The sequence below is a fragment of the Macaca thibetana genome, chromosome 20 (genome assembly GCF_024542745.1).
Source record: "Macaca thibetana thibetana isolate TM-01 chromosome 20, ASM2454274v1, whole genome shotgun sequence".
Lineage (NCBI taxonomy): Eukaryota > Metazoa > Chordata > Mammalia > Primates > Cercopithecidae > Macaca > Macaca thibetana.
The window spans coordinates 28,638,238-28,656,928 of NC_065597.1; the positions used below are offsets into that span (position 1 = coordinate 28,638,238).

The window sequence follows — 18,691 nt, forward strand, 5'->3', positions numbered from 1 at the left end:
GGAGAATTGTGGGTGAGGACAAAAATAGGTCTGCAGCTTTGGGGGAGCTCAGCTGGGGGAGGGGACCTTGTGAACCCCTCCATCTCAGAGCTTGAGTCCACAGAGAGGGCACTGTGTCCGTGGAAGGGTGTGGGAGACCCAGTGGAGAAAGTTCCCTGGAAACAAAATGTGCTGGGTCATGACTGGCTTTGCTTGTGGCTGCTCAGCCCCCAGTGCCCAAGGGACATCCACACAGCCCAGAAGGGAATTTCCAGGGGATGCTTCTCTTAAGGCCACGTCTGCTTGGGGCTTCTCTGGAAACTGCAGGCCCTGCCCTGCACCTGACCTCTCCCAGGGACAGGCACAGGCCTTCAGATTGGATTTTGTTTTGTTTTGTTTTGAGACAGGGTCTCACTCTGTCACCCAGGCTGTGGTGCAGTGGTGCGATCGTGGCTCACTGCAGCCTCAACCTCCCAGACTGAAGCCAGTCCTCCCACCTCAGCCTCCTGAGTAATCGGGACCACAGACAGGTACCACCATGCCCGGGTAATTTTTTTTTTATTCTATTTTTTGTAGAGATGGAGTCTCACTATATTGCCTGGGCTGGTCTCGAACTCCAGGGCTCCAGCGATCCTCCCTCGTTGGCCTCCCAAAATGCTGAGATTCCAGGTGTGAGCCACTGAGCCTGGCCCAGATCGGATTGTTTTTAGTTGAGGTGAAATTCATGTAACATACAATTAGCCATTTTAAAGGGTACAGTTCAGTGGCATTTAGTGCATTCATAATACGCAGCCCTCGTCTCTGTCCTGGTCCAAATCATTTTCTTTTTTTCTTTTTAATTATAAAGAAAAGCGGTGTAATTGGTTCATGGTTCTGCAGGCCTTGCAGGAAGCATGGTGCTCACATCTCCTCAGCTTCTGGGGAGGCCCCAGGAAACTTACAATCCTGGGGGAAGGCAAAGGGGGAGCCAGCACATCACATGGCAAAGGCAGGGGCGAGAGAGGGACCAAAAGGACCACCCCAAAAGGAAACTCAGATCCATTAGCAGCCACTGCCCTCTCCCCTCCCCTAGCCCTAAGCAACCACTCATCTGGTTTTTGTCTCTGGATTTGCCTGTTGGGGCATTTCAAACAAATGGGATCCTCCTTGTATGTCCGGCTTCTTTCATTCAGCCTCGTGTCTTCAAGGTTCATCTGTGTTGTAGCGTGGATTAGCACCTCAGTCCTTTTTATGGCTGAGTCATAGTCCACTCACTGTATGGATAAACCGTGTTTTCTTCATCTATCCATCATCTGATGGACATGTAGGTTTTCACTTTTTGGCTATGTGCTGATAGGAACATCTGTACAAGGTTTTGAGTGGACCTGAAGGTATGTTTCAAGCCTTGCTGTGTATCAGGACCCATTCCTTTCTATGGCTGAATAATATTCCCGTGTATGCAGAGACCACATTTTGTTTATCTGTTTCCCCGTTGATGGTCATCTGGGCTGATTGGATAATTTTTAAAGATGCACCTTCTTAGGCAGGAGGATCCTTGAGACCAGGAGGTCGAGGCTGCAGTGAGCTATGATCACACTACTGCACTCCAGCCTGGGCAACAGAGTGAGATTCTGTCAAAAAAAAAAAAAAAAAAAAAGCTACATCTCTGAGAGGGAAAGCCAGACAGGGTGCTATCAGTATCTTCCTTTATGTGTGTGTGTGTGTGTGTGTGTGTGTGTGTGTGTATTTATTTATTTATATTTATTTGTTTTTGAGATGGAGTCTCACTCTGTTGCCCAGGCCGGAGTGCAGTGGCATGATCTCGGGTCAATGCAAGCTCCATCTCCTGGGTTCACGCCATTCTCCTGCCTCAGCCTTCCTAGTAGCTGGGACTACAGGCGTCCGCCAGCACACGTGGCTAATTTTTTGTATTTTTAGTAGAGACCGGGTTTCACCGTGTTAGCCAGGATGGTGTCGATCTCTTGACCTCATGATCCGCCTGCCTCGGCCTCCCAAAGTGCTGGGATTATAGGCGTGAGCCACCGCGCCCAGCCTGCTGTCAGTATTTTCATACTTACAGAAGCCAGGGACTTGGGTGGCTGGCCAGGCCCCACCCGCTGTCCTGCTCCCCTTGCCTAGTGACCAGCCAGGGGCCGGCAGGGGCTGGGCTCACACAAGTTGCTGGTGTGATTCTTGGAGTGTGTGTGACATTCCAAGGCCTCTCCTAATGTTGGGAGGAGAAAGGAGTTCCGCTGCTCTCACTCCAGGCCCAGTGTCCCAGGGCAGAAGTGGTCTAAGTGACCGACCTCCCTGCCCGTCTGGTCTGGCGCCGAGAAGTGCTTCCTCGTAAAACTTTATTTGTATGTGCTGCCGCCCTTCCACTTCCTCCGCACAGCAAATCTGAGGGAACGCTTCTGAGCTCCAGCTGCGTCCCAGGCACTGGGCATGGCTCTCTCTATTGTCTTGTCTGGTCCTCACCAAAGTGGGGGCAGGGGACACCTTCCTTGCAGGGCAGCAGCTAAGGAAACGGGTGTGCAGTGGGTGGACATTTGCCCAGTCAGGCAGCTTGACTCCCACGTCCATCCTCTCCCTGCACCCTCCGGGGGGTGGCCACCGGCTGTGCTCTCCAAAGCCACATGTTAACGTTTGCTGTCTGGGTGGTCATTGAATGGGGTTAACACGTCTGGCCCCAGGGTGTTTTTAGAGGTAAGTGGTAGAGAGGGTGCTGCCCTGCCCATAGGGAGGGAGCCAGACAAACTGAAGACCGCTTTGTAGGTGATCAGAAGCCTCAAACAGCAGGCTGGGCTCATTGGTGGCCCAGGAGCTGAGACTGCCTCACTTGGACTGGAGGTAGTTTCCTGATGGGAAGAAAAGTTGCAAGGAGGAGACCCTGCTCCCCTCTGACTGCTGCCAGCGAACTGGACCTGTTTCTGCTGTGGTTTGTGTTCCGTTGACATCGTTGAAAGCTACCCATGTGCCCATCGGGCTTGGCCGCCAGCCCCTGCCCTCCTCCTCACCTCCACCACAGAAGTTTCAGCTCCTGCCCTTGAAGTCTGCCGTGGCACAACCACTCCAGCAGGCCTGCCAGGTAGACGGGGTTCTCAGCGCGCTGCAATTTTATAAAAGCCTGCTAAAATCAGACCACTCCGGAACACATGCTCTCCCGGCTTTACATCACCAATGTTGACAGTAGGAAAATTTGGCCAGGTTTCTCTCAAATATGAAAAATGGGAACTAGGCATGCGAGGAAATGAAAACCTGGCATCCCCACCCCAGACAGCAGGAGTGCTGGGAAGGCACGGCGGACTTCTCCGAGCCCCACAACCTCATCCGTGCAGTGTAGCGATGCCCGCCCGCAGGGCCCTGAATGCAGACCTGGTCAGGTGCCCTCACACAGCCGCACTGTCTGGATGTGCAGGGGACGGGGCGGAGGGCTTCAGGTCACTGGAGGAGGCTCCTGGCAGAACATCTCCTTGCCAGGAAGGAGCTACTTTGCCACTGAGTCGGCCCGTCACTGGGTCCTGGAGCTTCTGGGTGACCCGGTAGAGGGACAGGTTGTGGAGAGCAGTTGAGCCAGGCCCACCACCGGGGTGCAGGACCCAGCCTGGATGCCCTGGGATCCCCATGGCTTGCCTGTGGCAGCCCAAGTGGACGCAAGCTCTTCCCAGGATTTCAGACACTTGGGACGCTTACACTTGGCCAGGGCTGTCTGGCTAGCAGGGGCCAACTTGCCTCCCAGACAGTAACAGGGCAAGGGGTATGTGTCGGGGGAGCTCACTGGTGGCAGAGGGTCCAAAACTCCCAGGATCCTCTGTCCCCATCAAGGGTCCGAGCACTGCTTCCCCAGCCCCCTTCCCCTGCCTCGGCCTGGCCTCGCCATATAAAGTTTAAAGGTTTTAAATGCAAATATTTCTCTTTTATAGATGCCAGCTGTCTCCAGAGAGTGCGTTTCCTTGCTGTTCAACTTTATTGTCCAATTAGCTTCCCATATCTGAATACCGGAGAGCCTGGGGTGGGGGGGACAAGAGGGAGGAGGGGGGCTGCAGGGGGAGGGGGAGGGGAGCTGCAGGAGGGAAGAGGAGGGGGCAGGAGGGAGGAGGAGAGCCATGGCTCCTGGGCCAGCTCTGGAGCTGGAAGGTGCCCTCTGGGACCTGTATCTGGGTTGGGGTCAGGGAGTCCAGGTCATAGGGTGGGCACCTCTCCAGAGGTGAGGTCACCCATTTCAGGTTTCCCCAGTCCAGTAGGAGAGGCAGGAGCCGGGGGTGGTTGGTGGCAGGGGCATTCTTTTCCCATTTAGAAAAATAAAGCCAGCAGCCCCGACGCACACGGCTTCCTTTTACTCCCTCTCCCGCCTGCTTTCCAGCCGCGGTGGCGGCGTCCCCATTCACCAGGGCTCGGCGGCGCTCACAAAGCGAGGCAATTAGAATTGAAAATCTATGCAAAACAGCTGTTAACTGATTGTAAAGGAGTGCAGCTGTGTGCGGGGTGCGGATTGGAACCAGGCGCTGAGAGGGCAGGAAGTGTGGGGCAGCCCGGGGTTAAGAGGAAAACTCCTCAAAGGGAGTTAGCCGGGCCTTAACCCTTTCCTGTTCCCCTGGAGGTGACCTGGGCTACTGAGGGCCACCTGAACTGCTGGGGTGGGGCTCCCCCAGCATCCCTGGAGAATCTGGTTCCTCCCCAAGAGGGGCAGGCAGGGAGAGGCGGGCCCTGCTTTTTCCTCTCTCCCTTCAGCCTTTATCCATTCAGCAGATTTGGGTTAAATCTTAAATCCTGCCCAGGGCTTGGGGACTGTGTCCCTGCTAGGAGACAGGGGCCCCTCTTCCCTTGAGGCCCCCACTGCCGCTCTGGAGCAGGGAGTCTGGGACTCCAGCAGACACGCTGTGGCCCGGCCTACAGGGTGGCTGGTGGAGGATGCTGCTTCTCAGGCCCTGCTTGGAGACCTTGGCTCAGTAAGGGGAGGGGCCTGGGGATCTGCATTCCTCCCCCGACCCATGATTTAAGACCCGCTGCACTGTGTGGTCGCTATCTAAGAGGGGGACGCAGCCTGGAGAGATGAATTCCAGAGGCAGGGATGGGAAAAGCCTTCTTGCAAGAGATAAGATGTAAGCTGGGCTTTGAAGAATGGGGAGCATTTCTGGGCCAGTGATAGCAGGGCAGGAAACAGAGGAGGGTGGAATCTAAGTGGTGGGAGCTTGCACCTTCACCGATGCCTAGGGCAGGGCTGAGGGCAGATGGGGTAGCTGGGCAGCCTTCTACCCCTCAGCCCTTCGTACCCTGTGGATTTAGTGCCCTCTTTGGACTTAGCCCCCCACCCCCTGCCCCTGCAGCAGGGCTGGTAGCCTTGGGGAGGGTGGGCTGTGCGTGCAGGGCAGCTGGGTGAATCCCAGGGTTCTCAGCTCTAGGCAGCGAACGGCCCCCTCCCCCGGCCCCCAACCAAAATGGTTTTCAGGCACTGGACAGCTGCCCAGGGGTAAGCACGTAGACCTGAAACCGCTTGAGAACTGTCGTCCCCCTGCAGGTGTATCTTTCTTCATAATCAGAGTGACCATGGCAGGTGGTTACCGAGAAATGCTGCCAGGTGTAAGAGCCACGTCTGGATGAGACTCGTGCTGGAATGTGTGTGCCCAAGGCAGGCCAATTAACCTTCTCAGGTCTCCCCACTCGGGCTGTGTAATGGAGGTCACTGCCTGCCTTGCAAGGCCAGGAGGGCTTCCAGTGACATGCGCTGAGCAGCGCTGGCTCTTGTTAGGTGCTTGGTGAATGGCAGAAGTGATCTTTACCTCCTGGCCCATGGACATCCAGGTCCCTGATACTTATTTGCGGATCCAGGCGCTGAACAAGGTGTCCAGGCAACATAATGAAGGTGACATGCAGTTCTTACGTGGTAGGAGCAACTGGCCAGGGTGGAGAATGACCTTGGGTTAGGCTGTGTGCTGTCTTGCTGAGCCCTAGAAGAAGCAGAACCAGAAAGAACGTGTCCAGGATCCATCCTCCACCAGGGCTGGGCCCTGTGCTAAGACCTAGTGGGGTTGTGACAGTCATGGGTGGTGCCCGCACCCCTGAGCACCTGACATGGCCCAGGCTGATGCTTAGGCAGTGGTCGTGGTGGTCTGTGCTGTCATCCTGCCCTCTTGCCTTCCAAATTTCCTTGCTGCCTTGAAGTGTCCCCTCTGTCAGTGTCTGCCCTCTGCTGTCTGTCCCTTGCCACCCCTGAGTTTAAAAAACAAAAAACAGAAAAGGACAGGGTCTTGCTTTGTGGTTCAGGCTGGAGTGCAGTGGCACAATCATAGCTCAGCCTCAGACTCCTGGGCCCAAATGATCCTTCTGCCTCAGCCCCCCGAGTAGCTGGGACCACAAGCTTGTGCCATCACATCCAGCTAACCTTGACCTCTCCGAGGCGCTTGCTGAAGGCTTACTGGAATTTTCAGTTTTGTTTCTGGAAAAGCAAGTGTGAAACAGCCCAGGGTTTAGTGTGTTTGTGGATTGAAAAACCACCCACCCTCTGTGGTTCAAGGCATCCCTTTCTTTCTGGTGGATCCTTCTAGACCTCACGCCTCCAGACACCCCTCTTAGTTCCTGAGCTCAGGGAGTAGATTTAAGGTGTCTCATGTTCATCTGAAATGGAAAGCTTTTTTTTTTTCTTTGAAACAGGGTCTCACTCTGTCGCCCAGGCTGGAGTGCAGTGGCACAATCTCAGCTACTGCAACCTCTGCCTCCTGGGCTCAAGTGATCCTCCTACCTCAGTTTCCCAAGCAGATGGGACTACAGGCACACGCCACCATGCAGAGCTATTTTTTTTAAAATAGAGACAGGGTTTTGCCATGTTGTCCAGGCTGGTCTTGAACTCCTCATCTCAAGCAATATGCCTATCTTGGCTCCCCAAAGTGCTGAGATTACAGGCGTGAGCTACCATGCCCTTAGGAAAGCTTTTAAGATTTAAATATCTTTTGTGCACAGGTCTGATAGGTCCCAAGACTTGTGGAGGTAGGGCTGGAGTTTGCACCTAGGTGTCACTGAAGCAGGTACCTGAGCCAGGTGAGGGGCTGGGAGCCTGCCTTCCGCTCTTGGAGGCACAGTTTAGTTTGGTAGGGGACTCAGGGTGTGAGCAAACGCGCACCAGCCACCAGCATCCTGTTGCCTTGGCACAAAGGACAGTCCGTGATAAGGAGCAGCGCGTGCAGCGTCCCCAGGGCAGGACTCCTGCTCTGGGAGATGCCCCCGTAGGCCCGGCCCTGGCACCTACCTAGCTCCTTGCAGGCAAATGGGAGTGGAGGATGGGGAGGAGGTCCACGGAAGGAGAGCTGTGCCCAGGAAGGGCTCGCACTATCTGGGGGCGCGGGGCTGTGGGCAGGGCGCTGCTTAGGAAGAGAGAGGAGGAGGAGCAGGCCTGGAGGGAAATGGAGGGAGGCCAGCCTTAGCCCCAGTGCTGGGAAATTAGGAGTCAAGCGACAAACCTCGTTAGCGAGGAGCGCGCCGGCTGCAGGAGAGCAATTCCCACCCTTAAACTCGGAGGCCGTGCTCCGGATTACTAATTTCCGGGGGCCGGGCGCACTGACAGTGAGTGTCATCCATCTCCCCCGTGCCAGCCCGCCTGGTGGCCGCCAGCGTTTCCCGGCCAGGACTCACAGAGCGGCTCGCTGCTGCCCCCCGGCGGCTGCCGGGGTGTCCGGCAGCGCCTTGCTCCCCTAGGCCTACTGGGCTGGGACCGGGAGACTCCAGGTGTGAGCAGTTTGGAGCGTAGCTTGCATGTCACCTGTGTGCGTGATCTTGAGCAACTCAGGGCCTCAACTTCCTTATCTGTGAAACGGGAGCAGACCACCCATCTATCTCGCAATCCAGGGGAGCTAGATGTATACGCAGGAGGGATTGGCCGGCTCTAAAAAGTAGCCGAGTGATGCACCTCCCAGTGGCCACTTTACATGTTTTTGTGGTTGGCCGTCGTGGTCCTGCTCCAATGGAGAAAGCTAACCCCACCTTCACCCCTGGCCCAAGGGCCTCTCCAAGGAAGAAGGTAGTAGGCGGTGGCACCGTGTCCCGGTGAGAGACCTGGAAGTGGGGCCTAGGTGTCTACCTGGAGAACTAGGCCGGAGGCAGCTCCCGGCCAGGTGCGAGAGGCTCATTTGCATGCTGTTCCCCTCCCCCAGCCGCCTGTAATCCAGGTGGGAAAGGGGCTGGGCCAGTCCTGGAGGTGCATTTTGTTTTTAAGGCTCCGGGCCAGTCGTCCATTCCTTCATAACACCTCCCTATCCTCCCCTTCCCCGGCCCGTGACTCCCAGCAGGAGTGGAGGCGCCCCTCCCCCTCCCAGCCCTGGCCGTTTGGGGCCGGGTGAATCCGCGGGCCAGTGCGGGTATAAATTACCCGGGGCCGTGCGGCCGAGCCACCGTGTGGTGCCTAAATTACAGCGTCCGGCCAAGGCCTCAAGGGGGGGCGTCGCCGGGGAGCTGGCGGGTCGTGCGGGGAAGCAGCACCCCCACGCCGTGCCAGGGCCGGCCAGCGTCCGCAGGTAGGAGCCAGTAACGGCCCGACCCGGCCTCGCCGGTCCGTTTCCCTTTTCGTTTGTGGTCGGCCCGGAGCCTTGTGCAAGGCGGGGGGCCGGCCTGCGTGCGCCCCCACCCCGGGGCCCAGGCGTGCTCTCGGTCAGAGGTGGAACGGGGAGCGCGGGGCCTGGGGGCGCCCGCCAGACCCCGCCCCCCGGAGGGCACACAGGCTGGTTCTGCTCCTCGCTGGCGCGGGCCCCGAATGCTCTAGGCCCGCCAGCGTCATCGGGAACAGATGGATGGGGGGTGGCAGGCGCCCAGCGCTCGCTCCCGTCGCAATCCGCGCTGGCGCGGGGAGGGGGAGGGAGGAAGGCGGGGGAGGCGGGCCCGCGGGGACGGCAGCGTGCGCGCCTGCCAAGCCTGGCGCGGGCATGTCCCGGGGCAGGTTTGGGGCTGGCAAGAGGGGGCTGAAAGTCGAAACCCGCAGCGCAGGGGCGGCCGCCCAGGGGGTGCTCGTTTGCCCCAGGACTCAGAAGTAGGGACGCGCTAGATCAGAGGGGTGTTGGAACAGGACGAGGAGGGAGTTACCCCGGGGCCTCGGAGCCGCCCGGGGGGGTTACAGCCCAGGGCGCCAGAAGGCGGCGGGGGAGGCCTGGCGACCCCTGCCCCCGAGGCCCGCCCCTTTAACCCCGAGCTTCCTGGGGACGCGACCGCCACGATTGGGTGGGGGCGGGGTGGGCGGAGCCGAAGGTGGGAAGGCTGGGGCCCTCAGTCCCTCTCCGCGCCGCCTGTGGGTGCCCAGGAATTTCAGGACGCTCCCTGAGTCATTCCAGTCAAGTGCCTGGGTGAGGTAGGGTGGGGGGGTGCCAGGAATGGGGAGGCGCTGCGCTGGGGCCAGAAGCGCAATGGGTCGTGCCAGTTTCTGGAGGCGGGCGACCTCGCCTCTGACCGCAACCCCAGCTACTTAATGATCCCCCTGGCGGAGCGGCGCCTCCGTGGGTTCTCCAGCCCCTGGGCCGTGGGCTCTTTAAAGAACACCCCCCGCAGCGGCCCGCATTGTGGCCTTCCCAAAAGTTACTTAAAACTGGGGGATGGGGTCCCTTATGGAATTTTGAGGCCAAGTTCTTAGTATTCAGCCTTTTCTAGTTGGGGTAATAAGGTCAGGCATAGGGGGGTGGGGCTTGGGTACACAGTCTATTTTGTGTCACCTCCCCCCACCCCACGCGCCACCAGCGCCAAGAAGGTTGTTCTCCAAAAGGCCTCCAGGACACGGAGTTACCCGTCCGCCCATTATTGGGCCTGCTCTGTGCCGGGCACTGTTCTAGGCTCCGGGGACGCGGCTGGGAGACAGGGCTCCTCTCACGTGGCGAGGGTGCTGTGGCTGCTCACTACTTTTAGAGTCAAGTGGCCGGTCTTAGCCACCAAGGTCCCCGGGACCCCGGAGCAGTCCAGCCAGGGGCTCCCGGGAGTGTGGGGGTGGCACCTCCGCGGCCCCGCTGGTGTCCTCGCCTCACCTGGCCCGCCGGGCCGGGGAGGGGCGTGTGCCTGGGCGGGTGGACCCGGGCGCCCGTCGGTGCGCGCGCGCGCGCCTGTGTGTTTGCGGCTGAAACCCGACACCTCCCGCTGGCTGAGGTCAGGGAGCCGGGAGCGAGCCAGTGGCCCGGGAGTGGGCGGCGTTGCGTTTGGGTGTGTCCTCGGCGGCGACAGCAGCAGGTGTTTCTTGGCCGGGGCCCCGGAAGCTCCACCTCCCCAGCAGGCCCGAGCTGCCGCCGCCGAGCAGCCCCGGGTGAGATAAGCAGTTTAGACAAACACTGGGCGACGGTGGCTCCAGCATGTGTCAGCCGAGGCGGAGCTGCGGGGCCCTGGCATGAAAGGTGAGCGCGCCGCACTGGGCCGGGGACGCGGGTCCTCCACCCTCCCCGCACCGCACTCTCCTCCTCCAAGTTCGCGGGTTCTGCGGGGGCGGCCGCCAACGGCTCTCGGGCAACTTCCCCGGAGTGTGAGCGGCGATAAGAGCCGGGAGGGCGGGCAGGCGACCAAAGGCCACCCCCTTCCTCCGCCCGCGGGTCGCAGCCTGGGCGGCCTGGCTGCGGGTGGGGGCTCCGGGCTCAGGAGTGTGCTCAGTGGGGGCGGGGGGCGTGCGTAAGTGCGTGCGGACTAGAGGTCAGATAAAGTGGGGGGATGGGGGTGGCGGGGGGAGTTTCTTGAGAGCTGCGGGCGCTGGAGAGCTGGAATGAAAACTTTGCGGCGACGCGGGAGGGAGCGAATGGGGGTAGCTGTGCGCCCCCGCGGCAGGTGCTGGTGACGGCCAAGGAAGCGAGGGGCTCGCTACTGGGGCCGCGCCGGTTGGGGTTTTTGTCTTGCTCCCCTCCCCCTCCCCAACCCCTCATCGCGGGGGAGTTGGTCGGGAGGGCAGAACCGCAGCCTCCCGGGTCTGTGACCCTCACTCCCTGCTTCCCGAGGAAAGGGCGCGCCACGGGCTTGGCCGCTTCTCTCCTCCCTCTCCCCCCACCCCCGGCGGAGCGGCTCCCTGCCCCTCCCCTCCCCCCGCAGAAGATGGCTGCCCCAGCCTCGGAGGTGGGAGAGGGATTGCACATCCGCCGCCCCCCACCCGCGCTGGCCTTTTTCCCTCCCCGGCCCTTCCTGCTCCGCCTGGATGCGCTTCCCCGCCCCCAGCCCTCCCGGGCCCTGCGGCCGCGCTGATGGGCGGCGAGTGGCCCGACCGAGTGGAGCCGATTCAATTATATTGCAGCACCAGAGACACCTCCTCGGCCGCCCGCCCGCCTCTCCAGCAGGCTAATTAAATTCCCTTCATGGAGGCGGAGCGGGAGTGGAGCTCACCCTCCCTGCGCCCGCCCACCCCCAGCTTCCCGCCTCCCCTCCCCAGCGCCGGGTGGGGGACCAGGGGGCCACTTAGAAATGTACAGTGGAGACTCCAGGCGCAGGCCATAGGGAGGGGGTTCCCAGATCTCGGGCAGGGATACCGCGACACCCCCACTGGATGGGGGGGGTGGAGGCTGTGCTCCTTCCACGTGGTGGGCCGGGGGCCTGGTTGCAGTGTCCGTGTGAGATCCGAGGGCAGCATGCTGGCGGTGTGGGAGCACCTGCCGGGTTCTCAGCTGGGCGGTGGATGCCAGCCGGAGTTGAGTCGGTTTGGCTCTTACAAACTATCTTTTGTCTGCAAAGTGCGTTTAAAACACACTAAACCCCTGGTAACCGCTGCAGTGCCTTATCTGGGGCCTGAGGGGTAGGGGCCCACACAGGTTGGGGTTTGGAAACAAAAAGCGGGACCACCAAATGGAAAGAGAGCTCCTTTTGTAAAAGGCGCCTGAACAAAAGGCCCAGTCGCACTCCGGGTGGGAGCGTCCCCGCCTAAGCCGATTTCTAGGAGGCGGGGGACAAAGGGGTAGAGAGAAGGTCTTGGTGGGGCGCTTTGTAATGTGCCCCCTGGTTGGCCGCCTCGTCCTCTCCCCTGGGATTCTGTGCCCCCGTCCCCCGGCAGGGGTGGAAGGGGCACCCAGGTGAGCAGCCTTCCCCGGCTTCCCTCGGTGTTGCTTAAGCTTGGGGCACTTCAGTGTTGCTCATCCTGTGTTTACGGCCGCCTCCACCAGCAGGGACGGCAGAACCTGAGGCACAGGCTGTGCCTGACTCAGCCGCCACGCCACAGGTGAGGGGCCCAGGGCGCAGGCTCCGACGGCGGGGTGTGTCATCCCGGCCGCCGGCTGTGCAGGGAGCCGCCCCGCCCAGGTAGACTCGGGAGCGCTGGAAGAGGCCCTGGCTTCCGAGAGCAGCGACCTCGGTGCTTCCTAAGACTTTCTGAGACAGCCAGCCCCGTGTGGGCAGCGTTCCTGATCTCCTGCGGGCCGGGTGCGAGGATGGCTTTTGTCACTCTGGCAGCAGCCACCAAAACCAGGAGGGGAAGCGGGGGAAGCTGGAGCCAACCACGGTTTTGACGCTTGGAGTTTTCTTTCCTGGAGCCTTGGGGGCGGTGCCGTGCCAGAGCTGGTGAGAGCCCGCCAGGGGCCTCTGGTGACCCAGGGTCAGCCCCGCCTTGGGAAGGGAGGTCAGGAAGTCCTGGTTCTAGGCACAGTGAGGCTGAGCTCAAAACAAGAAAGGCAACAAGCTGGCCACTGTGGCGCAGGCCCTGAGCTCTTTGGGACGGTTTTTAGGATCCTGGAGTGTCAAGAGTTCAAAGGGACTTGTAGATCTCTAAACTCGGTGTTTTAAAACTGCTACTGGCCAGGCCTTTCCAAGCCCAATTAAGCCACAGCGTCTGGGTTCCTGACCCGGGTCTGGGGGTTGTCAGAGCTCCCCACCTGATCCTAACGTACAGACTGGGGGCAAACTGGGGCCTGGGGCCGGGTGTAGGGCTGACACCACGCTCACAGCAGGAAGCCTCCTCTGATGGCCCCGTGAGCCCTCCCCTCCAGCAGTCACTTCCCTGTCTCTGGGGGAAGTTCAGGGGCTGCAGATCTGAGTGCCTTGTGGTTTCAGAGCAGAAGCCAAGCCTGCCTGTGGGCTCAGCATTGCCGGCCCAAGGAAGAGCCAAGTCTGCACAGCGCCACTCTGTGGCAGACCAGGGTCCTGCACCTCTGAGCTAGAGATCCCTCCCCAGTCCCTGGAGTCCCAAATTCCCCTTGAGCCCCCTGGAGCAGGTACCCTCTGTCCTCCCTTGCTCTGAAGGAGGCAGACCCCGGGGACTTTGGGCTCAGAGCCCCGAGCTGAGGGGCAGGAGCTGGTGCCTCCCACTTTTCTGAAAGAGTGCGGGTAAGCTAGAGGCCTGGCTGCTACCTTTTTCCTGCCCTCAGGAACTCGCAGGGGTTTGTGGAGTTGGCTAGCAGGGCCGGTTTTTTCTGGCCCCATCTGAAGCCTTGGAATTCCCAGCCTGGGTTACTCGAAGTCCAAGGATCAAACCCCACGATCGGGCCGGGGTTGGATGGGAACCCTCTCTGGGTAGCATGTGAATTGCCTCTGTTGTGGCAACAGCAGGGTCCTCGAAAACCACAGGGTTTCCCCTCCCTTTCCTGGTGTGCTGGGAGAACTGTTTTTGAACCTGCAGAGATCCATGTTGCAGGTGACATTTCAGCTTGGTAGCTGTGCTGAAGCCTGGCCGGCTGGCTTTAATTCCTCCCCCCGTGGAGTCTCAGATCTCAGCGGCCTCACTGAGTGCGGTGTGGGATGCCGTGCTGCTGGCTTCACTTCCGCACGCTGGCCTTTCTCCCCCGGCTGAGGCCACAGCCTGGGAGGTGACGTTTGAGTGTCCCTGTCAATGAGAATTTATTGAGCTCCTCCTCTGAACCCAGCCGTGTGCTTGCTGCTGGGAGGTGTACAGACAGATAAAACAGGAGCGTGGCCAAAAGCAGCCCTTTGCACGCCTGCCAAACGCACACTCGGGGGCCTTTTAATCTTGCTTCTGCAGCTCTGATCCCCCACCAGCCTCTTCTCTCACGCCCTCAGCTCCAGCCAGACGAAACCACACGCCGTTCTCGCCACTCCTGCATTTGGCCACGTCCCTGTCCTAGCATGGGCCGTCCTGTCTGCCTGGGATTCTCCCGTCTGCTGCAAAGCCCACCTGTCCCTGAGGCCAGTCCACCTGCCCTTCCTGACCCGATGCCTCCCTCGCCTCCATACTCCCATGCCCATCCCCTGTCTGGAAACAGAAGTTCAGAGGGGAAGTGAGAGCTGCCCCCAGGAGGCTGGGGCGGAGCCCAGGCCTGGAGGAAGGAGCCATAGATGAGGGCAGGGCTGGTGCTGGAAAGGGCCTCTGCGTTTACCCTCACCTGCGCCTGCAAAGCATCTGTGGAAAGAAGGGGTTAGGCTGCACTGGAGGCTTTTGTGGGTCCCTGTAACTTGGGGTTTCTAGGGAGGCAGGTGGAGGAAGCAGGGAGCCTCCAGCCCAGGGGTCTCTCCTGGCTGCACTTCTGAATCACCTGGGGGGCTTTTCAAAGCGCCCAGTGCCCAGGCTGTACTGCCAAGCAGTTCAGCCCAAACCTCGGGGGGACGAAGCCTGGGCATCCATGTTTAAACCCCCCAGGTGACTGCCATGTTCAGCTCAAGCTGAGACCCTGGCTCTGCTTTCTTCCAGAGCAGCTTCCTCGTCACCGGGGGGCCAGGGTGGGAACTTTTCAATGCTTGGCCCTCCTACTCCAGAAGGGCCTTCTGCTGGGGGGAGCGATGTGGGTAGGAATTCCGTTCCCTGGGAAGATGGGCTGATGCTGTTTAAGGAGACTTGGGGTCTGGTCTCGTTCCCACCTGGGAAGCCAGAGACCGCCTTGCTTGCCCTGGAATTGGATGGAGAACCCTGATGACTCAGAAATGGACATCTCCCCTCTACCCCACCTCCCCCGCAGGACGGGGCACCTCTCACCTGGCTGCTCTCTGGATGTCTGTGGGCCATGTGTTAACCCCAGGCAGAATCCTGAAGGTCATTCTTGCCTGGCCCAGGTGGGCTTTGAGCCCTTCTAGAGGGGCTTTCAATGCAGAGTCCCATTGGCATGGGTGGATTCGTGTTCGCCCGCATCTCTGGCCAGGCCTTCCAATTCTGGAACCGGTTCCTCCAGCTGGAGGACTTGACGTATCTGAGGAGGTGTGTGTTATCGTGGTTTTGGGATCGCTGGACTGAGGCGGCGTGAGGTGGGTTCATGCTAATGGTGATGTAGACCCTCCCACTTTAATCATCACATCCTCACCCCCACCCGTGTTCTCATCTGTAAGACGAGGATGCAGAGGCCCTCTGGCAGTTGAGGGTGAGGATGAGATGCTGTAATGCTTGCCATATGCCCCTGACGGGTAAATGCCATATGCGGGTGAGGGTTGAGAAGGCCTGGAGCGTGGGGTGAGCGCCTGGTGAGTGTCAGCTGTTACTGTGTTGATCGGTGCATCTGACGGTCCATATCTGCCTCTTGCTTAGCTTGTGTGACCTCGGGCACTTGTGTTCTGGGCCTCAGTCTTCTAATCTGTAGAATAGGAATGACAATGTCACCTGTATCCCGAGGCTGTTGAGGGTTGAAGGCTTTATTACCAGGTGCCCAGTGCAGCACCTGACACAGGCTCTGCAAAGCCTCGCGGCTACTCCTGTTGCTGCTGCTGCTGTGGTTTTTGTTTTAATTAGAGACAGGGTCTTGGTCTGTGGCCCAGGCTGGAGCGCAGTGGTGTGATCACAGCTCACGACAGCCTCAAACTCCTGGGCTCAAGTGATCCTGCTGCTGCAGCCTCCTGAGAAGTTGGAACCCCTGGTGCGTGCCACCACACCTGGTTAATTAGGAAATTTTTTTTTGTGGAGACGGGGTGTCACTGTGTTGCCCAGGGTGGTCTCAAACTCCTGATCTTGGGTGATCCTTCCGTCTCAGCTTCCCAAAGTACTGGAGTTATAGGCGTGAGCCACTGTGTCCAGCTTGGCTTTAATTTACAAAGCTCCAAGGCTGTGTTTCCCTATCCTCAACTCACTCCCTTGCAGTGTTGGGAGTGGCCCCTTTTCCCACCAAGACTGGAGCTGCTTTTTCTGCCCAAAGGCTCAAGGCACCACAGCAGACCCAGCCGACCCCTCTGCTGGGCTGTAGCAGCTGGAGGTTCTTTTCGGGAGCCTCAACGCCCCCTCAGGCTCACATGCACACCACTGCCCCCTTGGTGACTGGGACTCTGGGCCCAGGTGGCGGGAGGTGCTTCAACAAACTGTCCCTCCCCCAGCCCTGCCCTTCCTGTGCTCGGATGGTGGGTCTGTGGCCGCAGGCAGCAATGACGGGTATTGATCGCCCAGCTTTTGGTTGAGCAGTATTGATGTTGGACAGGTTAAGCCGTCCCAAAGGAAAATCTGTGTGTCAAGCTGAGCACAAGACAGCTCGCCAGTGGGGGCCAGGGGACGGGGCACAGCCTTAGGGGCCTCTTCTGTGCTAATCCTGAGTCTTTTATCTTCTGGGTTGGGGGGCAAAGCCTGGGGGTGCCAAGCGATGCCCCACAGCCCCCAAGGGGGTCTGGAGGCATGGCAGGCGCCCTTACGTGGTGTGATCTGTGGGCAGATGGTGTGCCGGCCAGGTCTTGATCCCACTTAAGGAGTTGTCTCTGGGATTTAGTAACCAGATGGGAAAGACTGTATTTCTGTATCCAGAGGTGCTTCAACTGTGCCAGCCTAAGAGGGTCACGCTGTGGGCTGTGCGCCAGGCATGGTGGGGGGATATTCTCACTCCGGTGCGCTCCTCCTCCCCGGGGAGGGACTGACTTGCTGGGTAGGGTTTATCCCCATTTAGCCATCCACCGGAGAAGAAAGGGGCCCCGGGGACCCATATCCTGCCTGTAGTCACACAGCTGGTAATTGGTAGAGAAGTAGAAACTCACACCGTGAGGTTCCCACTCCAGCCTCCTCACCCAACTCCCACCCTGTCTCCGTTAGAGCCTGGAGAGAGGTGACCGGCTGCTTCAGAAGGCCCTGTTTAACCTGGGCTTCTTACGGGGTGCAGTGGCTCAAGCCTGTAATTCCAGCACTCTGGGAGGCTGAGGCAGGTGAATTGCTTGAGCGCTGAAGTTCAAGACCCCCCTCTACAAAAAAATTTAAAAGTAAAAAAAACTAGGCAGGCATGGTGGGACATGCCTGTGGTCGCAGCTACTCAGGAAGCTGGGCAGGGAGGATCACTTGAGCCCGGGAGCTCGAGGCTGCCTGCAATGAGCTGTGATCGCACCACTGCACCCCAGCCTGGGTGACAGAGCAAGACTCTTGTCTCAACAAAAAAAACAAAAACAAAATTAAACTGAGCTGCTTCACCCAGTCTCGGGATGTGAGTGGATTCTTCCAACTGAATTCCCAGTGTACATTTATCTTTGAGTGTATTTTTGTAATGTTTTTGCATTTGACATGTGGTATTTTTTCCATTCACTTAAATATACGAGGATCCACTAGACAGCCGATGCTATACTGGGTGTTGAAGACACAAAGTGGAATGCGGTTCAAGCAAAAATTCTCAGCCAGATGGGAGCATTGGAGAGACTTCCGCCTCCCAGAGGCTGCCATCCACGCGGCCGTCTCTGCCGCCCATCAGGAGGGTGTGGTTAGTCACCCCGGAACAGATAAGAAAACAGGGTTTCGGAATCGCCCTTGTGGAATGCCTGGGCCGAGCCCCACTCAGCCCTGCGTCTCTGAGCTGTTGGGGAACCCGTTTAGATAGTCTCAGCCCTGGGTCTCTGTACTGTTCCCAGCCCTGGGTCTCCGCGCTGTTCCCGGCCCTGGGTCTCCGCGCTGTTCTCGGCCCTGGGTCTCTGTGCTGTTGGGGAACCGTTTACATGGTCTTGGCCCTGGGTCTCTGTGGTATTGGGGACCCGTTTACATGGTCTCGGCCCTGGGTCTCCGTGGTATTGGGGACCCGTTTACATGGTCTCGGCCCTGGGTGTCTGTGGTGTTGAGAACCGTTTACATGGTCTCGGCCCTGGGTCTCTGTAGTGTTAGGGACCCGTTTACATGGTCTCGGCCCTGGGTCTCTGTGGTATTGGGGACCCGTTTACATGGTCTCGGCCCTGGGTCTCTGGTATTGGGGACCCGTTTACATGCTCTCGGCCCTGGGTGTCTGTGGTGTTGAGAACCATTTACATGCTCTCGGCCCTGGGTCTCTGTGGTGTTGAGAACCGTTTACATGGTCTCGGCCCTGGGTCTCTGTGGTGTTGAGAACCGTTTACATGGTCTCGGCCCTGGGTCTCTGTGGTGTTGGGGACCCGTTTACATGGTCTCGGCCCTGGGTCTCTGTGGTATTGGGGACCCGTTTACATGGTCTCGGCCCTGGGTCTCTGTGGTGTTGAGAACCGTTTACATGGTCTCGGCCCTGGGTGTCTGTGGTGTTGAGAACCGTTTACATGGTCTCGGCCCTGGGTGTCTGTGGTGTTGGGGACCTGCTTAGATCATCTCTTGGAAAAGGTCTGTGGCCTCCCCTGTGCCTGGGTTTGCAGGGAGTGGAGGTGTGCGCTGAGATCGGATCTGTTTTAAATGAAGCTGATGTCCCGGCCTCCTTTTTTGAATACAGTCTTATCGTTTTACAACTTGTTTCCACTTAAATGTACATCTTACAAGACTTTATAGGACTAAGGAAGTTAATCCATCCTTAGCAGGGATGCCAGACCCCTGGAGCCTGTCACCTGGGCACAGGGAGGACATTTTAACTAAGCGGCTGGTTTCCAGTTTGAGACTGGTTGGGATCCTGCGGAGGGGCTCCGAATCCACTCATAGCAGGACTGTGTCTGCTTGGATGCTGGAGCTGGGGTTTCTCCAGCCACGGCT

The 18,691-nt window shown here is 59.1% G+C and overlaps 2 protein-coding genes across 12 annotated transcripts in view; both read left to right on the forward strand.

Moving 5' to 3' along the window:
• The window catches only part of GSE1 (Gse1 coiled-coil protein), a 504,030-nt gene that overhangs the window by 433,942 nt on the left and 51,397 nt on the right, over positions 1–18,691 (forward strand). Inside the window, exon 1 of one of the 9 annotated variants that reach the window (XM_050773602.1) lies at positions 10,047–10,310. The exons of 7 other annotated variants lie outside the window; for them this stretch is intronic. In XM_050773602.1, the coding sequence (XP_050629559.1) occupies positions 10,304–10,310 (7 nt within the window). In that variant the 5' untranslated portion in view covers positions 10,047–10,303. Of the gene's footprint in view, positions 1–10,046; positions 10,311–18,691 lie in introns of those variants that run through there. One more of the 9 variants, XM_050773605.1, reaches the window with a different exon arrangement.
• Positions 1–18,691, forward strand: part of LOC126944333 (cytochrome c oxidase subunit 4 isoform 1, mitochondrial) — a 327,288-nt gene that overhangs the window by 125,428 nt on the left and 183,169 nt on the right. Inside the window, exon 1 of one of the 3 annotated variants that reach the window (XM_050773761.1) lies at positions 10,629–10,632. The exons of the other annotated variants lie outside the window; for them this stretch is intronic. The gene's annotated coding sequence lies outside the window, so the exon portion shown is untranslated. Of the gene's footprint in view, positions 1–10,628; positions 10,633–18,691 lie in introns of those variants that run through there. 3 annotated transcript variants of the gene reach the window in all.